Consider the following 24,008-nt stretch of genomic DNA (forward strand, 5'->3'; position numbering starts at 1 on the left):
CACACACACACACACACACACACACACACACACACACACACACACACACACACACACACACACACACACACACACACACACACCGATCAGTCACAACATTAAAACCACCACAAATAACCACTAATATTATGTAGCTCCTCATCCTGCCGCCAAAACAGCTCTGACCCGTGGAGGCATGGACTCCACACGACCTCTGAAGGTGTCCTGTGGTATCTGGCATCAAGACATTAGCAGCAGATCCCAAGTCCTGTAATACTGTGTCTGGGTCAACACGCTAAAAATGGGCAATTGACACCTTTCCCATTGCCAGGAGAAATGCTGTTTTTTTCTGTTGCGTCATGTTCAACGTCATGAACATGTCGGAAAAGGGGCGTGTCATGGCGCCAGTGTGATTGGGAACAAAACAGTACAGGAGACAGCAACTTAAACAAACAACGACATAAACTGTAAAGCTTGAAAAAAAGTATATTGAGTCATTCAAAAGAATTGGATCGTTCGTGAACGACCCAACACTACAGTTGCGCATCCGCGCACGGATACTCCATGCTGTTGGTGTGTGCCCCGGTCCTTCGGCGGAGGGGAGCAAGGGCTGGCGGGGAGCCTGGGGGTTTTCTGCTGTGTCCTCACAGTGCGATCCCCACACTCACAACATTTCATGGTTCCCCATGCGGAAAAAAGTCAATAACTTCCGATTTTGGATTCCAAATTGGATCCCAAAAAAATGGAATGATTCACTGATATTCCTGTCTATTTATGCATCAGCCTCTGGAATTTCCATGTGTGTCGCATCGCGCCGGTAAAGGGGCCAAAATTAGCCGATCCGAGGTGGAGCTGATTAAAATCCGGGTCATTTGACCTGGGATTGAGACCAGGGTTTTCCTTTCCCACTGGTGACAAATGCCGGAGGTTAGCAGGTGTTACTGGGTTTTTGGTGAAGTGGGAAAGGGGTATAAGTTGCAAGGTGGGACCCCCACAGATCGGGCTTGTTGTTCTAGCACAACCCCCAGATGCTCGATCGGATCGGACCCTAACCCCGGCCATTCAGATAATGTAGAAAAAAACTGAATTCACCAGACCAGGCCACCTTCTGCCATTGCTCCATGGTCCAGTTCTGACGCTCACATGCCCCTTGTAGGCGGTGGAAAGGAGTCAGCTTGGGCACTCTGACCGGTCTGCCGCCCAACGGGCTAGACTTCGTTCCCCATGCGCATCAATGAGCCCATAGACACCCATGATCCTGTCACCTTTTCACCGGTTGTCCTTCCTTGGACCACTTTTGGTAGGTTCTAACCACTGCATACCGGGAACACACCAGAAGAGCTGCTGTTTTGGAGATGCTTTGACACAGTCGTCAAGCCATCACAATTCGGCCCTTGTCAAAGCCACTCAGATCCTTAAGCTTGACCATTTTTACTGCTTCCAACACATCAACTTCAAGAACTGACTGTTCACTTGCTGCCTAATATATCTAATCCCTTGACAGGCGCCATTGCAACAAGATGATTAATGTTATTCAATTCATCTGTCAGTGGTTTTAATGTTGTGGCTGATCGATGCTGATGTCTCCAGCCCTCTTTCCTGCTCACCTCACATCACCCCACTGCACAAAAAAATGCCAAAACACTTGTGGAATGGGGGCTGTGCAGCCTGTGGAGTATGTATACCCTGTATTGATGTGTCTGTGTATAGGGGCTCATGGGTGACTGAATGGAGATTCTTCATGTTATAGAGGCCATTAATAGGGCATCTCTCACTCTCTCCCTCTCCCCTCCTCCCTCCCTCCCTCGCTTCCTCGATTAGGGTGTGGTGTGGGTAATGTTCTAGGCGTTGGGGTTAGGTGAGGTGCTTCCAATAGATCTCTCCACATAAAGCCTGCTGTCCGCTCCTCGTAGCTCCTAGCGCACAATTTATGAGGCTTCGTACTTGCCTTCACCTCAGCTGCTCCCTCCAAGCGCTTACATGCAACCCTCCTCCCATCTCTGTCTCCATCTAGCACTCCTTCCATCTCTCATCTATTGCTCTACTTCCAGCAAAAGTTTTACAGCGAGTGGTAAATGAGTCGATGGATACAGAAGAGAGCTGGGAGAAAAAGAAAAAGAGGAGAGGGACAGAGAACAGAACAGAGTTACAAACTAAAAAAAAAACAAAGAACAGGAAAGGAAGAAGGGCGAGTGAGAGTGCTAAGGTGGCTTGAACGGGCACGCCCGCTCGGTCCTGTGTCAGTGGCTTCCCAATACCTCCCACCGGCCCCACCCTTCGGCCTCCATCTTGTCACCTCTGCAGGGAAAGGGAGGACAACCGGCCCGAGTGAGAGAGAGGTGTCTGTGTGTGTGTGTGTGTGTGTGCGGAGGCAGAAGGCACTGAAAGATTTTCCATCCATCGCCACGGTGCTCGTCTCCCTGGGAGAGACAGCCTCTCCTCCCCAAGCAGCATTCCTCGTCTTATCAGACTCAATAATCTGCCGTTCTCATCGTGCCCAAACAGGGAGCTTGAGCGTTTTTTTGTGTGTGTGTGTGTGTGTGTGTGTGTGTGTGTGTGTGTGTGTGTGTGTGTGTGTGCGCGCAGAGCAGGGCGTGGAGTAAAAGTGAAAATGTTCTTCATTCACTTCCTTTTAGCACACTGCATTAACCTGCTATGATCTATCCAACTATCTATATATCTGTCTATCCATCTTTTATTTTCAAAATCCTAAATTTAATTTGATTTATAAGATAAGATAAGATAGCTGGTAACAGTGTTTTCACAATGAGTACACATTTACATAAAAATAGATGTTAAATAATAATAAATAATAATAATAATAATGATAATATGAATGATTTAAAAGTCGATACATCTAAAATCTCTAATATCTAAAAATATGCTCCCCTGTTGAACAACAAACACCGGTCATACACCCCCCCCCCCCACAGCGAATGAGAGAGGGAAGGCAGATGGTGAGAGACAGAAGAGGAGAAGGATGGAGAGGAGAAGGAGTGTGTGTGGGGGGGGGATCGGAGAATAATTGAGTGAAGGAGGAGAAACATTGAGCAAGAGCAGAGGGAAGAAGAGGAGTGTGGCAGTCAGGGAGGGAGAGAGAGAGAGAGAGAGAGAGAGAGAGAGATCCCAGCATCTGAAAGCCAGATAGATAGATAGATAGATAGATAGATAGATAGATAGAGAGGAGAGGAGAGAGACAGAGAGAGAGTGAAAGAGAAAGAGAAAGAGAGAGAGAGAGAGAGAGAGAGAGAGAGAGAGAGATAGGTACAAACTATTGTGATGGGCCAGCCTTAAGGTTACGGAATGTAGGGGTTCCTAAGTTCAGGAGGGAGGGAGAGAGGGGGGGGAGAGAGACAGGAGAGAGAGAGAGAGAGAGAGAGAGAGAGAGAGAGAGAGAGAGAGAGAGAGAGAGAGAGAGTGTGTGTTTGTGCCTGTCAGTGAGAGAGGGAGAATACTAGAGTGACAGAGGAGAGGCAGCCCCAGAATTAATTACCCAATCAAGATAACAAGCCAGGGAAAGACATTAGGGAGGTCACACCACAATTAACCCCTTAGTCCAAACCCTCCCACACACACACACACACACACACACACACACACACACACACACACACACACAGTGTTAAAAGGTGGAGTCTGCAGGACATGCACAACATGCCAACAACACCAACCCCAGAAAAAGCACATCCAAGTCCGCCATTTTCCTACCATCTCCTACCTGTGCCGCTGCGACGGCTGCAGTTGTTTCCAGTGGTTTATTGAGTGAGTTGGAAAGGGGTGGAGGTGGGGGTGATGGTGGGGGCAGCTGGAGCGGAGTGGACTCGGATGTGGTTCACACATTCCACCAGTGACTCAGATTACACTGCAGGAAACACCAGCCCTGCGAGAGACACGCTGCCTGGCCCACTCCTTTCTAAACAAACTGGCTGCTATAGACACACACACACACACACACACACACACACACACACACACACACACACACACACTCCTGCTGAATAAGGGACAAACAGGGAGACACACATGCACACACACGCGTGCACTCTTCTATGTCACTGCATTAATCTGTCACTCTCTGGTTTACACGATCACAGAGACGTGCATTGAAAATCTCAGATGTGCGCTGTGCCGGTGCTACATCTCTCACTTTCCTCTTTTCCCTTCCTTCCTGCCTTTCCTGGCATTCTGAGAGCTTTTAACTCTTTGTGCTCTCTCACACAGACACACACAGACACACACACACACACACACACACACACACACACACACACACACACACACACACACACACACACACACACACACACACACACACACACACACACACACACACACAAGGAGACACTACAAGGATATGACATCATCTCAAGTGGACCATATTTATGTGCTGGTCTTTCAGGCGTAGGAACACAACCTCATCCTGCCAGCAGACAGAGAGACAAATTAAAAAATAAAATAAAAATATATATTAGGATGAATTGACTACAACCCTGTTTTAACTCAGTTATAACTTGTTTATGACTGTACGCTAGATTCCTCATTCAGCCTCATTCCACCCTGCACAGAGGACCTTGAGAAAGTTACATCCCGTACTTTTTGATTCCTGAGAGCTAGAACAGCGAACGCAACCTAAAGTATGCTATTGAACTGCCTTGGTGTAGTGCTTACATCCCAGCATCTGACAGCCAGATAGATAGATGAATAGATGGACTGGTATATGAATAGATGGACCGATAGATGGATATCCCACCTCTTCAAGTGAGCTCCTGCATCTGACAGCCCGAGTGTGCCGTGCTAAGGAGCTCCTGCGAAAAGCGCTCGGGCTAATCAGGCCCAGCTGGGACTAGGGGGCAAAAGACATGAGCGGTGACCCCTCTCTCCCCCTCACACAATACGCCCACCCCATCCTGTCAAAAAGGGTTAAAAAGAGGAGCGAGAGAGGGATGGAGGCCTCTCTCTCCCCCGGTAGGATTCTCTCTCTCGATGAGGCCAGCTGATATTGCAGGAATCCCGGCTTTCTGTACGAGATGCCCCTCCTAGTTATCTCCCTTGCTAGCCGCGGCCAACAAACTGGCATGAGGCGCTGAAGAAATGTCGATCCATCAGGACCCGCCGAAGGTGGTGCCGTACGAGAGAGAGGGGTGAGAGTGCAGACAGCCTCCCCTGGATGTCTGCCCATGGCCCGAAGCTCAGAGACGCACACTGAGACTCCATCTTGGCTCAGTGAGGCCCGGTGTTCCTTTTCGTAACAACGGCCTCTTTTATTCATTCTGTCACCCTCTCTATCAAGGCCTGCTTACCCCTCCACACCTTCACACAACCCAACATGGCTCCGTGCGACTGCTGTGCTCCGCTCACTCTTGCGTTCCCTGTCTATCGCTCTCTCCCTCGCCTCATCTCTCTTTCTCCTTCCATTTGTTTCTCACCGTTGCGCGCTCTCTCTCTCTCTCTCTCTCTCTCTCTCTCTCTCTCCCCCCCCCCCCCTTCGGGGACCAGTACCGGGTCAGTATGTGGGTTGGACCGCTGTGGGGCCCAGGGTGGTTCCGCAGCGACGGTAGGAGGAAACTCTTTCAGGAAATACCAGACTGCCAGACACACACAGATTTCTCCCCCCCCTTTTCTCCTACACTTACAATCTATGGTACAAAGTCCCGGGGAAACAAGGACCGAAGGGCCCTCCTCCGCCGCTGCTTTCTACACTGCCAAACTGGGCCGCTCAGTCCAAGAGGCATACAGACGATGCTGTGTGATATAGCACAGTCTCGTCCAGTCAGGTAAGGCTGCAAACGCTCTCAACTTACAGTGTTACACAACCAAGTCTATTGGCCAGACGCCAGGCCTTTTTTTTTTTTTTTTTTTTTAATGGCATCAATTACAGCTAGCTTTAACGAGTCAGCCCAATTAAACTATAAATCATCGTGAGGCTGAGAGCCCGCCACGGAACGGACAAACTCCCCACTCAGCCCAGTAAAAGATGATTGAGACTTTCCCCTCCCGGAGAGTGACAAATGTGACAAATGTGGGAGACTAACACACAGGGAAATGGACACCTTTAAAAAAAAAAAAAGAAAAACAAATAATTACATTTGGAAGAACCCTGGAATTGAACAAAGACACTTGTTGCTGGACCATTGTAAAAAAGGGGGTAAGATGTGTGGAGTGGACGTCAATATATGTAGAAATGTAAATCATCGGAGCGCTTCTCAGCAAGCTATTCAAATACTTCCAGGTTATCTGTGATGCAACAACCAGCAGGCTGCTTTGCATCGTTTCACAGCCGTTGCTCTCTGTGACAGTTGGTTGTTACTGAGAATCATCGTTCTTGGCAGATAGAGAGGCCTTCTCATTTTCCTTCTTTCTCAACATCTAATTGGGACAGAACAATAAAACACTGGGCGTTTACACTGGGATTAAACGGAGATGAAAGCAAGCAACGTCAGAAAAAAAGTGGCTGTGATCCTGCACCCATTTTGGACACCCCCTGAACCATTTGACATGCAAACATCTGCATTGGTAAATGATGACAGAAACCCATTGAACGTTGGAACTCGGCCAGCTGCCAGCAGTGCTGAGTACTGTGCATTGATCCACTTGTTATTGAAATGTCTAATGTTTTTGTGGTTTCATGATTGTGCTGGCATTTATAGACATGTATAAATAGTGATGCAGAAAAATAAACTTTTAATGGGTAAATTACAATAAAAAAAATTAAAACAATAGCAGGAAAGCAGTGGAAGGATAATGGTCATCTGCTACTGTGGGGTGTGTCCATTCCTGCAGAAGAGCTGGTTGAAGTTGCTGGCCATTAGCAGGAAGAGAGTCATGTCTCGTGATTTTAGGATCTAGAGCAATGGCCCTGTCCCTTGCTCGTTGTGCCATTCAAGGCATTGTAGAATGCACAGGAAACTGACTAAACGTAGTCTTTTCTCCTGCCGTGACCTAAGCTTTGAATTAAGGGCTTTTTAAAGGTGACCCTCATTAGGCATTGCTCCAACAGGATGGCAAGCTACAATGCCATGCCGGAAATGTATTGCTGGTCTCAAGGCTTAAAACAAGTCGACAACTTTCAGTAAAAGTATAGTTTTGTCATTACAGAAAATTCACGAAAGGGAATTTCTCTTTCCATCCGTCTATATACAGTTTGTATTGATTTCCACTTGTAACTTGATTTTAACTTTTAACGCAGACTATAGGAAGTTCTTATCAGCAATGCAGTGAAGCTGCTACCTCCCCTTCCCTTCCTCCCACCCGTGACCTGTCTCCCCACTTCCCTCCCTCAACAATAGAGATACCAAGATCACATTTCCACCTCTGGGGGTTAGGGGTCGATCCCATTTTTCAGCCCTCATTTTCCCAATGTTCCCTCTGAGATCCTTTCTCAGGGGTTAAATCGTCGATGCCACTGAAATTCACATCAGTTCACACATGGCGGAGGGTGTGGTATCCGTTGCAAAATTTTTTTTTTTAAATAAATAAAATAAACCCCTCCATCTTCCCTCTGTGATTGACAGTTTCATGACCTCAGGGACCACTTGTTCAAAGAATTGATGTATCCAGACATGTTCAAAACAATGCCATTGGGCTTGTGTCGCTGTTCCCAGGTTACCCCCATAATTGCAGTCTGCAGGAGCGTGGGTCAGGTTGCCACCACAAAGCAAAACAACTAACCACAAGGGAACTAAAGCAACATGCTAATAATTGTCAAATAAATGTCTGGCAGTATGTGCTACGTCCTTAATCACAGCATCTATTACCTGCAGTAAATCACACCTGTACTAGATGTGTGGGTAAACAGGCATATGAGTAGCATGTGATTGTGTTTTTGTTCATTCACCCTGGAAATATATCAGATTTTTTTTCCCCCATAGTAGGGAGAATCCCTTTTAATTAGTTTACCAAAAAAGCAAAACCACACACACACACACACACACACACACACACACACACACACACACACACACACACACACACACACACACACACACACACACACACACACACACACACACACACACCCCTATCACATTACAATCACACAACAGACAGGTGATGTCAGAGGGAGTCTCTGCAACTTAAGTCTGTGAGCCAAAGTGCTCCCTCCTAAGTGTGAGGCGAGCTCCATAGAGAGGGAGAGCGTACGCAGGAAGTCAGGAATCTGACTGGGCTCCATCAGATAAGCAGCTCTATGGAAATGTGAGGCCAGAGATGACGAACACACTTCCCATCTGTAGTGGGAGGAAGAAGGGGGGGGGGGGTGTCAATGACATTGTAACCGCCCCCCCCGGGCTTATCAGCATCACAAATGAGGTTGAGAGTAAAGAGATGGAAAAAGTAACAAACCTGTAAGAATTCTTATCATGTAAATCTAACTTTAAAAAAATATTCTTTTGCCCTTTTGTGATGAGGAATATCTGGGCTCACCGTAAAATATATTCAATACTGACTGGATCTCAAATGAAAAATCAGCCCTCAAATCGAAATATATACGAAGTAGCTATATTATTTTGAAAAATTGCTGTAACATGCAGTGGAAAAGAAGGGTCTAGTCCCCACTTGTTGCTCCCTGATTAAGGAGACTTATTTCAGTTCAACAGTTCAATTGTCAACAAATTACTTGACAAACTTTAATTTATATGGACTGAATTCAAAAGCTATATGATTGACAACTTTTGTAATGCTATCATTGAGCGTTCCCTGTCATTCCCACGGTGCCTCTGAAAGGCCAGTTGACAGGGATCCGTGCAAAGTGCAGAAAGGACACCCAGTTCCTCCGTCATATACAGAAACCTTTTTAAAATAATGCTAATATCTCTGCTTTGTGAGAAAGTACCGTGGGCCACAGCCAAACATCCAAAACCAAGTGCTGATAGCCTGCTTCTTGTGTCAAGCGCCGTAAATTAGATCGGCAAAGCTGAACAAAGCTTGTTCGGGGAATAAATCACGCACGCTCATAAAAGCCATTTGGTTCTTTATGTCTGTCTGGTGTTCAAACGTTCACCTCAATCCATCAATGCAACAAAGTGCTGTCGGAGCGCTCAGGGGCTCCTTACCTCACAAGTCCCCCTTATCACCTGGCCTCTAACCAAGAGGAATCTGTGGAATCCTGGATCGTCATATGTTCACTGACTGGACTACGCACGCACGTAAGCACGCACGCACGCACACACACACACACGCACGGACACACACACACACACACACACACACACACACACACACACACACACACACACACACACGGCTATAAAAATAAAGGCTAATTTGTGACGCCGTAATTGCGCAAATTAATCACAGATGCGGTGACCAAATACCCCTACAGGGAAATAACCAGTGAATAAAAAAAAAAAAAAAACAGGGGGAAGGCGACCAATGTGTCTCTGGAGTGGATGGAATGTAGGAAGCATGTTGTCAGTATGATAGTAAAAGTCATGAGCTGAATCGCAGCCCTCCACCACCTCCCATCGTCCCACTGCGGTTCTGTCTGAGAACTTCATCCACTCGAACGGGCTGCCTCAGCACTTATTCGGTTCAGCTAGAGGTCTCGCTATCCTAGTCCTGAGATGAAGTACCTACTGCTCGCCAGGAGCCCTACCAGCCCCCTGGCTTCCACCCCTGGCCTCAAACTCACACCGCAACAGCGCCAGAGACGTAAAACACAGGATTATAATGACTGTTCGCTCCGTCCCAACCAACCAGACAGGGGAAGTGATGTCCCACCATTAATCCCAAACTACTTGATGATTGGCTACAAGCCTACCGCAATCGGGGCCTATGAAATCACTCCGGCGTACTTAACAGGCCGGTGTCATGGCAGGTCAAATACATCTGATAGATTACTTTGGGGAAGGCCTTTAATGAAACCATCCATTGAGTCCAGTAAAAAAGTAGAACGTGGCAGGGCTTTGAATGGAGTCTCCAATACAGTGAATGGCCTCACTGTCAGCCACCTGGAGAGGAAAAAGGAATTCCACCCTAATACCAGGAAACTCTGAAAATGGCCATCATATTTCAGGCTTCATTAAGCAGCAGATATTACACAACAAACAGGCATACTGTTAAAATCTTTTTCAGGGGCACAGGGATTAAAGTGTAAAATGTTCTTCCTGTCATAAGACATCGCGTCTGCAGTTGCACACGTGCGTGCTCATGGAAAAAGCGGGGCCGTACCTGGTTTTCTCATTGCAAGAGTGAAGAATTTATTGCATAGCATGATATGACAAGGTGGTCCCTGCTAACTCTCTCAAACTCTCAACTCCGCTTTGAAGCTCACTTCCATTTTGTTAGCATGCGTACATATATACATATTTTATAGACATATACACATATTTATACACACACAAGCATATATACAGTGTGTATGTCTCTGTCTCTCTCTCTGTCTCTCTCTCTCTATAAATGATAGATAGAAAGAGAGATATACATATACAGAAAAATAAAGAAAGAACAGTATATGGAGAGACAATACTGTAGCATCATTCCAATTTATAAATTTCTTTTTTTTTTTTTTGCATTTTCATGCTTTATTCGATAGTGATAGTGCGGGGAGAAAGGGAAGGCAGGGGACAGAGAGAGAGGGGATGACATGGAGCAAATGGCCGGTCGTGCCGGAATCCAGCCCGGACCGCCAATTTATGAATTTCTGATGCCCAAAGCGGATTTATCACCCAACACCCAAGGTGAATTCTCTTCTTACTCAGATGTTAGGAAATTTTAGACCAAAATTATTATGTCTACTTTTTGTGAGGGGGGGTACATTGGTGCCGATGTACGAGATCTGTCCTCAATTGTCCAGGTGAGTTTAAGAATAAAAGGCCTCATTAAGAGAGCACATTCAGATCAATCACGCAATTGTAAAGTTAATAATCTGAAATAGCAGGTTGACTCTCCCTGTCAACAGTCATAAAGGTTACCATAACAACCGTTCTGTTTGTCTCTCTGGATCACTAGAGCCATTGTCTGCCGCACTTATCTGCCGAGGAGGCCGATGACGTACGCGGCCACGCGTACAAGAGTGTTTCGGAGGACTGTCAGTTACGCAAGCCTTCGCTACTGGAATGAGAGCTGTTGGGAGGCGCAGGAGGAAGTTCAATACTGGGAAGGCCGTCAGACTTTCACACACGTACGCGCCGACGCAAGGCACAGACAGTTGAGTGATGCCGGGGTGTGGCGTGCTGACAGGGCTATTTTTAGAGATGATGAGAAACTGACGCACTCTACGAGACAGGTAGTGCATTCACCGGTGGAAAATCTAACAGGTGGAGCGGCAACAAACACCGTCTCGGGTCAACCCACCCGAGTCAATGAGGACGTGAACACTGTTATGGTTAAGAGCTTACATTTCATCTCGATATGTCAATGGTAAAGATGAATGTATTGATGGTACTAAGTCGGCATCATAAAGTGTCCACTCAACGGAATACTGTTTTTATTATTCATTATACAGTAGATAAGTAGATAATAGTGCTTAGTAGGGAAAGGGCCAAGCTGGGCAGAGCAGTAGAAACAAAAGCATGTTCACCAATGCCACTCCTGTGCCACCAGTGAGTTGGCAGGGCTGATATTTACTCCATGAGCGGAGAATCACAAGGCTGTAGATGGAGCTGCAGGACATGCAAAAAGGACCGACCAAAGATAAGACCGGAGTTTATTTGTTTTTCGTGAATCAGAGTCTCGGCTCTCTTTGCTTGAACTGAAAGATAAACCATCACCCAAATTGATAAACTGTTTGTGTACGTACGGTTTTTGAAAAAAAAAGACAGGGAGGAGCACAACAGCATCATCTGCAAGACTGCTTCTCTAAGGATTGTACGTGTCATTCCACACGCTCGGCATTCTTATTGCGTTTTGAGGAAACTTGCACTAATTCATATCTAATTTATCAAAGTTTTACAGAAAGGCAATGTTAGTGTGTCACTCCAAACAAGCCACTCCCAGGACACATGGGAACCTGGTCTCGTCATTCCTGGTGTGTCAATCAAAAATGCAATTGCTGAGATGAAATGCATTTGCATTTATGTGGCACGGTGGCACAGTGCATTGCACTGCTGCCTCACAGCAAGAAGGTCCTGGGGCGCTGTTGGCACCATGCATTGGGTTATCTCCCAATTAGGGGCCTTTCTGTGTGGAGTTTGCATGTTCTCCCTGCGCTCACATGGGGGCCCCCACCAAAAACATGCACACATCATTGTCTGACCAGCGATGGACATATGGAACCAGGTCCCCGGGCGTGTCATTGAATGCTGCTCCTGGCTGCCCCCCCGGAGGAAGGACACCCAGGATGGTTCAAATGCAGAGGAGCCATTTCACTGGCCACCATCTGAAGCGTGTGTGTGTGTGTGTGTGTGTGTGTGTGTGTGTGTACGTGTACGTGCGTGCACACGCGTGCATGCGCGCACGCATGTGCGCACGCATATGCGCACGCATGTGTTGTAGTGGCTTGTCGTGTGACGAATAAAAATTTGTCACACAAAAACATGCACCCATCATCGTCTGACCAGAGATGGACACTTCACCTGGTCCCCGGTCTACGTATGCTGCCCACCGCTCCTGGCTGTGCCCCCGGAGGAAGGACAAGCCAGGATGGATCAAATGCAGAGGATCCATTTCACCGGCCACCATCAAAAGCATGTGCATGTGTGTGTGTGTGTGCAAGCATGTGTTGTAGTGTGGTGTGTTGCGTGACGAATAACGACTGTTTCTTCTTTCTTTCTGTTTCTTATTCATTCCACTTTAAACGGTGACATTCCTATGATGACGAAGAGTTTGGCGTCATGGAGGGAAGGCCAGTAGGGTTAGCTGAGGTTCAGGTGTGTGAAAGGTTAGTTGGTAGGTGGTAGGTGATACGGGAAGCAACTGTTGGAAGTATCTGCTATTTTCCCCTTCGTTCATTGGGACATAATCTCGCCTACCAGGGAATTCCAGCAAACTCCCTTTCGTCAGTGGCTGCTTCTTGCATTGCTCAGATAACGAGACGGATATGAGGAGAAACCGAAGAGCGAGGAGTCATGACAAACAGAGAGAGACGGACAGTGTGAAAGAATCATACAAAGGGGGATCCAGAGAGAGAGAGGACAAAAACAGATGGAGAGACAACTTCCCATATATCACTCCGTCACTCCACCCCGGCCTGCCGAAGAACAAACTACAGAGCTGTCTGTCATTTCGCAACAGTTGATGCCCTCAGGTGACACATGAACTTGGAAATATGCCAGCTGGGCTGCATTAGTACAGATACACACATATAGTCATGCGTGCACGCCCAGCGACTCAACGTCAGAAAACAACCATAACTCAAAAATACAATCCAAGCCTTAGTAACAGTGCGATATGAGCGAATCAATTCCCGGAAACACAGTGTGTTCTACTTCCATCTGCTCTCTATGTTAATATTTCCACTTTATCCAATCACAATTCAGTCCAAAACTTTTCAACTCTTGCAAAAACTTAAAATTGGAAGAATGATTATCAGGCGATACAAACCTGTTAATCAGATGAAACCATCTATCGCTGCATAATGTCCCTTGGGAACCAAAATAAATCCAACCCGCTCCAGCACAATAGACGAGCATACACCCTGACTCGGCCACAGGCACACGTCCCAGACAAACCTCAGCACTGGCAGATACCCACAGGGTGACAAGCGAGACTGACAGATCTGCAAAGCCAACACAATGGAACCATCACAGTTGGAGAGTTGACTAAGCCTGAGTTTTACCTTTACCCGTCCGATCTGATCAAAACAACTTTGACGGACCGATCAACTGACGGCCTCCTACCACAGGCATTTTTCGCGGCTACAAATCGATAGCGGTTTTATAACTCATTACCATACAATCACAACCACCATCATAACCATCGCATTGGGCGCGTGCATCATGACAAATATCTGTGTGCTTCAGCTCAACATTTCCATGAGTGCAGACAAACACTGCATGACCTCTGAAGCCCCAGGGTGTATTATCCTGATAAACACATGCACGTGCATGTGTGAGTGAGTGCATGAACGAACACACACACACACACACACACACACACACACACACACACACACACACACACACACACACACACACACACACACACACACACACACACACACACACACACACACACAATAGCGCTTTGCCACGCACAAGGGAAAAAAACGCATGTTGACATAACCACCCTATACACAGACACACACACACACACACACACACACACACACACACACAAAATCCCACATGGTGCCCACCATCCATGCCCCCATCAGGCGGAGCACACCTGCATATTTAACCTCCTGCACTCCCATTCCCACATTGCTCCCTCCTGTCCCAAGGGCTTGGGAGATAAATGAGCTCATGTCAAACATATACACTGACAGCACTAATGATGAATTACACATATATTAGCCTTAGAAGAGCCTCTTCTCTCTCTCTCGCCCTCTCTCGCTCGCACACGCACACAAATCCCTACCCAGAATTATGCTTTCATAGTACATACATTTTCTGGTCAAATTCAACAGTTTGACTTCAGACAGCTATATCGGCACTGGTACAGCAGGGGTGTGTGTGTGTGTGTGTGTTCGCGAACACATACACACACACACAGACACACACACACACACACACACACACACACACACACACAGACACACACACACACACACACACACACACACACACACACACACACGCTCCTGATGACAGCCACTTCCACTTGAGGAGGCCAGACAATGCCAAGCAGAGCATTGTATCATTCACTTCCTGTCTCGTGGGGTCAGAGGTTAAACACTCTTCATTCTCTTTCAACCCTTCGAGAGAAAGAAACGGTGAAGGACAGAGAGAGAGGCCATGCAACCCCATAACCACAAATCCTTGGTACCGTCTTATTTTTTCATGTATTTCCAATTTATTCATTCATTCAACACTCACGACCTCTATCACATTGTGGGACATTAACCAAACCAAGGAAACACAGAACAACACATACTGCACATAATTCTGGATTAAGGGAAGCATGCCCGTTACCTACCTTAGCACTACTTCCTTAGGTCAAAAGTCAGTATCACAATGAAATAATAACTTTATGTCAGCAGCATCTAGCATCTAGTCTAGTATAAAATTTGCAGAATTTGTAGAACTGAAGAAATGAATCAAGAACTACAGCTTTGTACAAGTCACAGTGAAGTCTTTATGGTCAGACAACAAACAGTCAATCAGTTATTAATCCACTGAATTAGCTATGTGAAAGGCAGATAGACAGCCAGGTGTGTGTGTGTGTGTGTGTGTGTGTGTGTGTGTGTGTGTGTGTGTGTGTGTGTGCGTGTGTGTGTGTGTGTGTGTGTGTGTGTGCATTCAGCAGTCAGTCAGCAGGGAGCTCTGGTTAATCCTCCACTGTCACTCAGCTCAACATCAGCTCTAATCCTCTTGGGGCCAGATCGCGGCACAGGTTCTGCTCCTGGCTTTAAACAGAGTGACCCGATGGCTAATCCGGGCCACGACACCCATGGGTAACCTAACACCCTCCGCAGGGAGCCGTCCCAATCCCAAAACGCCACGGCGACGACAGAGCCCCCCCCCAAATCCCTCACATCTCATGACGGAAAGGGAAAACAGAGACAAATAGAAGATTATCTACTGACTATTTTTTTTTTTTTTACCAAACGCAAACTCGCACAACACATTTATTCTTGAAATTAATGTTTTGGCGAAGATATTAACTACTTCGGGATCAGTTTTGGATCAAATGGCTGAGGCATTTAACTCACACATAATTACATTACATTTAGCAGACGCTTTTATCCAAAGCGACTTACAATTGTTCAATCACCGACGGACGCAGCCATCAGGAGCAATTAGGGGTTAAGTGTCTTGCTCAAGGACACTACAGCATGCTAGCAGGAGGAGCCTGGGATCGAACCAGCAACCTTTAGATCACTAGACCACCAGCTCTACCTCCTGAACTACCATAATTCACTGCCTCCTTCCAAAAGAAGCTTTTTAGTAATCCGAGAGAGACAAGCAGAGTGAACAACAAACTTTCAATAATGTGCGCCTGAAATATGAGCGCTCGCTTGGTGCGATTGGCAGGATCGGCTGACTGGCGAGCAGGTATAGCGCACACAAAGAGAAGAAGCCTCGGGCTGGACTCATTACGGCTGGTAAGAACACGACTGGAAATTAGACACACGTAGGGAATAAAAGTGATGCTGCGTCTAAGGTACGAACGTCAGGAATAGACTAGATGAAGCACGTTTATCGCTGATAAGCCTAGTGAACACCGTGGTCACGCCTGGTGAACAACCTTTTTTCACAACTCCTAGATGAAAACTCTTGCCGTTATGTAAACGTACTTCCTTTATAAAACATTACTATCGACTTGTAAAGAAGATCTGCCAGAGAAGGGAAAATCAGCCATTGTATTAGCGGGACTGATGCAATGTGCAGAAATGCCACCTTTAGTATTTGTGAGTTGTTGTTGCTTCTTTTGATGCCAAATAAATGGTATTCCATGTTTGCGCTTGCCATATGCTATATTGAACTGTAGATATAGCATTGTGGATATTTTCTAACCCACCTTGTTTTTGTTTTTATTCTTGTCTTAATTCTTGCTGGTCTTATTGTGTTTCTATGTGAATTGCGTATTAGTAATGCATTTCTATATTATATTATGTTTGTCCAGCAATGTTATGTTTTCCTTTCCTGTAATAAAAAAATCACAGGTCTGACTTACAACTTCAGTAGGGCGGAAGTATTTGGAATCCACTGTCACGTGCATCACCCCTGTCTCCTTGCAGCGGCCGATCTCGTTCTCATTTTTGCCTTCCCACCTGGAAGGCAGAGAACAAGAGAGAGAAAGACAAGTGTTAAGGTTTTAACTGCTCAGTATCCCTCCTCTTCCCATTCACTTTGACATGTTTTGTCTGTATGAAACTCCTAAAAAAACAGACATCTACAGCGCACACACACACACACACACACACACACACACACACACACACACACACACACACACACACACACACACACACACACACACACACACACACACACACACACACACACACACACACGGTAGGTTCAGTGGGACAAAGTGATAGGAGGTGGGTAATTGAGAGATGAAACAGCATGGGGGGGGTGAGAAAGATGTGTGGTATCAAACAAATGAGAGAAGCGTTTGTGTGTGTGTGTGTGTGTGTGTGTGAACCAGCCCTCACATGATGGTCTTCCCCACGTGTTTGAAGGCCTTCTCCACAAACTCCCTGACACTGTGCACCTCCCCCGTCGCCACAACAAAATCCTCTGGATCCTTATGCTGAAGCATCAGCCACATAGCCTATGGGGGGGGGTGGGAGAGAGAGAGAGAGAGAGAGAAATCAGTGATTGATCGTAAAGATGGCTCTGAACTTGAGTCTGGATTTTGCCCAAACCCTGACAGACAGGAAGTGAACCTGCGACCCCCGAGCAGAGCTTTCGCCTGTACCTCTGTCCTGACGTCACCGCCGGGACTCATGGGACACGTACCATGGGAAAGGAGGACACGGCCCTCCCCACAGACCCACCGCGCACAGACCCACCGCGCACACACACACACACACACACACACACACACACACACACACACACACACACACACACACACACACACACACACACACACACACACACACAACAGAACAGTATTACATCAGCCAGATTAACAATAAAAACAACAAAGAAAATAGATGACAATACAATGTATTTCCACAACAATTAGCATCACCGGCTTCCAGCTTGTTTTTGCCTTCAGAGTCCGGGGGGGGCAGTATTATTATTAGCCTATAGACCCAGTAAAAGCCAGTGAAAGCTGATAGTCCTGGGCTCCAGGATGGAGCAGCACTATATTAAACAGCCCAGCAGAACATCTACACATGGTTCTATAATATTTATGGTGAAGCAGAGCCAACAGGGGGTCGGCACGGATGACCCTGAACACGCCCTGCCCGATTGCAACTGGCTGGACGGACACAAAGAGGCAGACAGACAGACAGACTGTCTGACGGACAGACTGACCGACAAAAGGATGGAGAGACAGACGGATGGACGAATGGCCAGACAAACTTAAAGTCACAGATATATCCACAGTGATATCCACATATCTGCAAATGCCCAGGCATACAGAGACCTAAGAGTCCTAAGACCCAGAGAAAAGACACTTCATGACAGAATATAAGATACAAACACAAACACTCAGGTTATGTACACATCTCACATGCCCCTCAAATACGCACACCATAATGCATAGCTGTTGTCCAAGCCCTTTGGAGTATCACATACAAAATCCAGGCGCATTTCAACGATGCGAGCATGAAAACGCTCACACACAAATATTTCTAGACATTAATACACACAGAAACACACACACAAAGCTCGGTTTATCTCCTTCTACAAACAAACTTGTTTCATCTGATCAACACATTAATTTGTTTTGCTTCTATTTCCCATGCCGTTATCTGTGCTCACATTTCCTGGAAAGAGTAACAGAAAAGCTCCCATACTTCAAGTTGACTTTATCTCCACGTATTGCGATGCGTCATCTCATCCATTTAATGATATTCTTTCTTTACTATAACACACACACACACACACACACACACACACACACACACACACACACACACACACACACACACACACACACACACACACACACACACACACACACACACACACACACACACACTTTAAAAGTTGCAGTTCATCCTGGGGGTGGAGGCGAGATGTGGCGATGTGGCCAAAGTCCCTCGTCTTCCTCCAAACTGAGGTGACTTAACCGCCCTTCCTCGTGCTCCCCGGGGCACATCAGCACGTATTTATGTGCTACTCTTGGATGTGTGTAAGACAGGCTGTGTGTGTGTGTGTGTGTGTGTGTGTTTATGTCCATCCAGCCACATCAGCAGGGTTTTATGTGATACAGTTGGACAGCGTGGAAGTTGGCAGCCACACTCACATTTTATCTGTGCACCTTCTGCTGTAGTACTCATAGGCTGTACTGTTTCCCTCAGATGGGCGCACACACATAGATACACACACACACACACACACACACACACACACACACACACACACACACACACACACACACACACACACAAAATGGCATATTATTGTTCGACTCTCCTAGCTAGCATTTATTCCAGCATGTGTGTATCCTCTGTGTGTGGACTGAACAAAATAAACACACACACTTTGGAGCCTAACAGTCAATTTGGAGACCGGTCCTCACAACCATAGTAAAACAAACGCACGCACGCACGCACGCACACACGCACGTCACTGGTGATGGAATGCTTGGAGTGTGTGGTTTTCGGAGACGGTTCAGGGTCAGCTGACTGTTCCGCGTCGACGGTTCCCCAGAGCCGGTACTCCGACCCTTCGACCTCTTACCCTTGATGGACAAAGCAGATTCTCACACTCCGCTACGATCGGCGATCCCTGAAGATTTCTGGCTATTTTCTATTTGTCTTATTTATAATTTATTTATTTGTCTTGCCATTTTGTCATTGTAAATTGTAATTGCAAAATTGTAATTTATTTTCTCACCGCTTACAATGCCTCTCTCCTACCCGATGCTCACAACAAGAAACAAAGTGGCTGGAAGCCATTCATTTCAAATGATGGCTTGGTGATCAAATAAATATTATACAAATAGCAGAGACGCAGCGGTAGATACATCCAATATAATGTTCTCCTGATGTGTCGACAATTTAGGGAATGTTTTGATATGTTTCCTTTGCAGTAGATGTATTCTTGAAATTAATTTATATTCACTAATTTGGCAATATGAGGCTCATATCATAACATAATATCTGAAAATAAATACATGTATAAACACACTTGTACAGAAGATATCGATTTTTTTGTCAACCATCTGTACAACTTTATACTTAATACAATGTTGTTTTTCGATTTTGTTTTTTTTATCCATCTTAAATCAGTGTTCATTAATCATTCTCTCATAAATGCGGCCCTGAGCCCCGACTCCACATCGAATAAATGTTTTATTGTGCCCCCCCCCATACCCTTCTCCCTTATTACCGCCCGAAAGAGTAAAATACCAAACAACATGACATCTACACTGTAAGACTATTTTGATCGTGTGACTGGCTGATTATTTGAACTTGTAATGAAGCTGCCCCCGTTGGCATTTCCCTTGCTGATGAATGTGGAGAGAGTAGTGGAGTGGATGGCTGCGATGACGGCCACTGGAAAGCCAGCACTGCCTCCCCATGTAGCCAGAGAAAATGTTTACTGTGGGAGCTGAGTGATACGGCTCTGGCTGATTTTTCACACGGAAAGGTAATAAAAAATGCAACAGTGAGTATTTTGCTGCTCATTGTCGGATGTGTATTTATGTTCGTGTGTGTGGGGTGGTGGTGGTGGTGGTGGGTGTCTTTGTGTGAGTGAAGCTGAGAGTTTACGGTATTCATAAGTTTGTTTTATTTTTTAATGCTCAACAAGCTGAGATCAGATTTTGTCAAAATAATCCATTAATTTAGTCCAGCGATTCCCAACCTATAGGCCGAGGGTATTGCAAGTGGGCCGCCAAATCATGGGCAAAACACATAGATTTTATTGAAAAAATAAATAAATAAATCTTAATTACAAATTGAATCATTATTATTTTTTCTTTAAAACCTTCAAAAATGCATCATCACTGATAGATAGGAACTTATGTTAGGACATACTACGTCCAAGCTTGACCACAATCGACATGCACCGGTACATTTTTGAACTGCGGTGATCATCAAAATGGATGGATGGCTAGCACCAGGCACACTGAAAAGGAAATGCGGACAGGCGCGACAGTCCCGCCTGTCAAACAGAAAAGAAAAGGTTTGGAGAAAGTATAGCACTGAATATTTATCATTGGGATTTTTTTGGAGAGCCGTGGAAGACGAACCGTTACCACTGTGTGTGGTGTGTTCCGAGGTTTTATCAAATGAAGCTCCAAAGCCATGGAAACTGCGCCGTCACCTCGAGACAAGACACCAACAGGACACGTCCAGGCCGCTTGAATTTTCTGATAATAAACTCAAGGAGTATCAGGGCGAGAAGAAAGTCATCGAAACATCAGGCATGGGCACTGAGAACGCATTCCGCATCCCAATCTGTCCGACAGAGCTGTGCGATTTCTGATGCCTCTCCCGACGACATATCTCTGTGAGACTAGCTTTTCGGCGCTTGTGGTATTGAAGACGAAATACAGGAATAAACTGAATGTAAAGCCAGATCTTCGCCTGAGATTGTCATCCCTTAAGACAGACATTTGGTGTCTGCCATGCAACACCAGCCTTCTCATGAGGTGAGTTAATATTAACGTGCTCCTGTTATTGTTTTACGTTATGAACGTTACGCAAAAGTTCCATAGATATAAGGTTATTTTTAACCCACCTCCTTGTTTTACCATGACTGCACTGTATGTATAAGACTGCATATGATTGTTAAAATATACGTCCTGTGAGAATGCACTGTTTGGCTCCCGTGGTACTTCAGGTCGGATGTGAGCCGCAAACACTTTTGAGATTTTCAAGTGGGTCGCGAGGCCAAAAAAGTTGGGAACTGCTGATTTAGTCTTTCACTTAAAGTGGTAGATGGAAGACGTAGTATCATAATGCATGTTTTTGTTTGGACAAGAGTCCCCGTCTCCCAACGCTTTATTTGCCATTTGTATCATCACCAACACTGAGATATTGAACAATGCCATTGTAACTTAATCTCCGAAGATAAAGTGCTCCAATCAATCTACCTTCATCCCTTTTGACTACCCTCACTTGGATCCCCCTCCTTCCTTTTTCTCTGCCTTTTTCCCTTCCTTACACTCCCCCCTCCCTCCCTCCCTCCCTCCCTCTCGCTCAGGTTCGTTTTGCTTCATTAGCTGTGAGATAAACAGCTCTGAGGTTCAGCCCTTCACACACTCAGCCAGCCTCTTCCTGTACACATGTTGGGCATAAGCCCCCCCCTACTAAACCCTACACCCCCACACTTGAGCTCCCCACCAACTAGGGTCAGTCACCAACTTAAAAGGGGAATATGTTTCATTTATCTAAAGAGAATATTTCCTCATGCCTCTTGTCTACGAGGCTCATAAACAGAGCTTGTGGGTTAAGAGAAGATTACAGGAAAAAAAGAAAACAAGGGGAACTCGGTTGCCATGAGCGACAACTACACAGTGTGGGAAATAATTCCTCAAATAAGAATTTCGGCCTCTCTCACTTCCCTCTGTGACATTGCAGTGTGAACACAATGTTGAAATGTGACAGTTGGAGATTAAAGGTTTGATTTTTTTTCAGCAATCCAAATGCCTGACAAGGCGGGGCTTAGTTTCATCTGCATGCAGATTCGCCAACGCAATGATGGACTTTCTGATAGGGTCCCAGGGGAAGGAAACAAGTCTCTTAGATGACAGACCATCATCATCAGAAATTATGAGTAATCCAAAACCAGAAAAAGTTGCACACAAATTACCATATCTAATTCTGTGGTGGGAAAGGAACGCTTACTACCCTCTGAAGGTTCAGAACACCACCATCCTTCATCAGAAGCATTGCAAAATAATGTTTTTTACGACAGCACAGAGAGCAGGGCTGGCTTCTCCAGCTCATTTGTAGCTTAAGAGCTTCTCGGGTCTATTTCCATGACTTGCTTGCACAGCTGCGAGACAAGTATTTGAAAGGAGAAAGAGAGAAAAGTAAAGAGAGAAGTGGTGGTTCTCTTTGGCGCAGTCAAATATGTCTCGAAAAAGGAACAAAATGTAGCTCCGGCCCGCCTGCCCCACCTCGCAGCACTGATAGTGAGATTAATGACTCATACTCACAGCTATGATATAATTAGTGCACACACACACACTCACACTCACACAGACGGGCCGCTGTGCGACGTCACACTCCAGCTGGGGGTATGGTCTAGATCAAGTACGTCATATGCTACCGTTATCAGCTGCACTACTCGGACCCACATCCATCAAGGCCTTTGGCGACTTCCTGGATATGACTGCAATCACCTACAGCCATCTTGTTGTGAGATTAGGCAAATAGTATTGAAATTACGGCTCCAAAATGACTCTGGGCCCAGGCGTCGATACCAGACCCTGGGAAGATAACCCCTTACTGCTATGGAGAGCCACACTAGTGTTTACACACGAATAAAATAATGTCCATTTCAGCCTAATTCACCTTTCAATGCAGGTTTATAAATAAGGATATAGATTTTACAAGTCCTCATAGTAGATGTGGAGTCCAAAATATTTTATTGTATATTCTTAACTGTGTTGCAGTCAAAAATAGTATCATCTGTTATGGTTAGGCTCCAAAGGTAAAAGATAACACTGCTCACCCTGTCACATCCCAGATCAATATCACCATGCAAGTAACCTCACTGAACTTGTCATGTAGCTGAGCTGCAATGACGGACGAGCTGTCAATCAAAATTAGCCAACCAAGCAGGCAGTCGGTTTACGGACCTACGAATCAGTAAACAGGAAATGAGAAAGAGGATCGGCATTCAGCACGGGCAGAAAATGTTTGGCTGTTTTTATCCCACTTTGGTTGAGCTTTCAAATAGAATGTTTATACTTAAATGCAGATAAAGTTACCTGCGAACAAGTGCAAAGCGATTGCATTGTATTTGCATATGGATGTATGTGTGTGTGTGTGTGTGTGTGTGTGTGTGTGTGTGTGTGATACAGCATTCCACAACAGTGCAGGGTGATCCTAAACACAGGATTAGAGTGGAGCGGACACGTTTGACAGCTTTCTCTGCAATCCTGCACTCAAAAGATCCTTTTGTTCCTTGTGAGTCCTCACACCAACCACTGCCCGCACACGCACGCACGCACACGCACACGCACGCACACACAAGCACGCACGCACGCACACGACAACTGCACGGCCACGCCAATACAGTGGTGACACACAATCTGTTTTCTGCACAAACATTTTGAAAAAACCAAGTAGGCAGAAGTAGAAGGTATAAGTGTGTGTACACACAGTTTAATCCAAGTGCACAGTG

The 24,008-nt window shown here is 45.9% G+C and overlaps 1 protein-coding gene across 1 annotated transcript in view; it reads right to left on the reverse strand.

Annotated features, from left to right (window-relative positions):
• gmds (GDP-mannose 4,6-dehydratase) overlaps nt 1-24,008 on the reverse strand; it is a 138,629-nt gene that overhangs the window by 8,217 nt on the left and 106,404 nt on the right. The window contains exons 8-9 of the mRNA XM_080010350.1: nt 17,177-17,295; nt 16,693-16,789 (exon numbers count right to left, since the gene is read on the reverse strand). Coding sequence (XP_079866476.1) covers nt 16,693-16,789; nt 17,177-17,295 — 216 coding nt within the window. The remainder of the gene's footprint in view (nt 1-16,692; nt 16,790-17,176; nt 17,296-24,008) is intronic.

This window comes from Zeus faber (assembly GCF_960531495.2).
Source record: "Zeus faber genome assembly, chromosome: 1".
Taxonomy (NCBI): domain Eukaryota; kingdom Metazoa; phylum Chordata; class Actinopteri; order Zeiformes; family Zeidae; genus Zeus; species Zeus faber.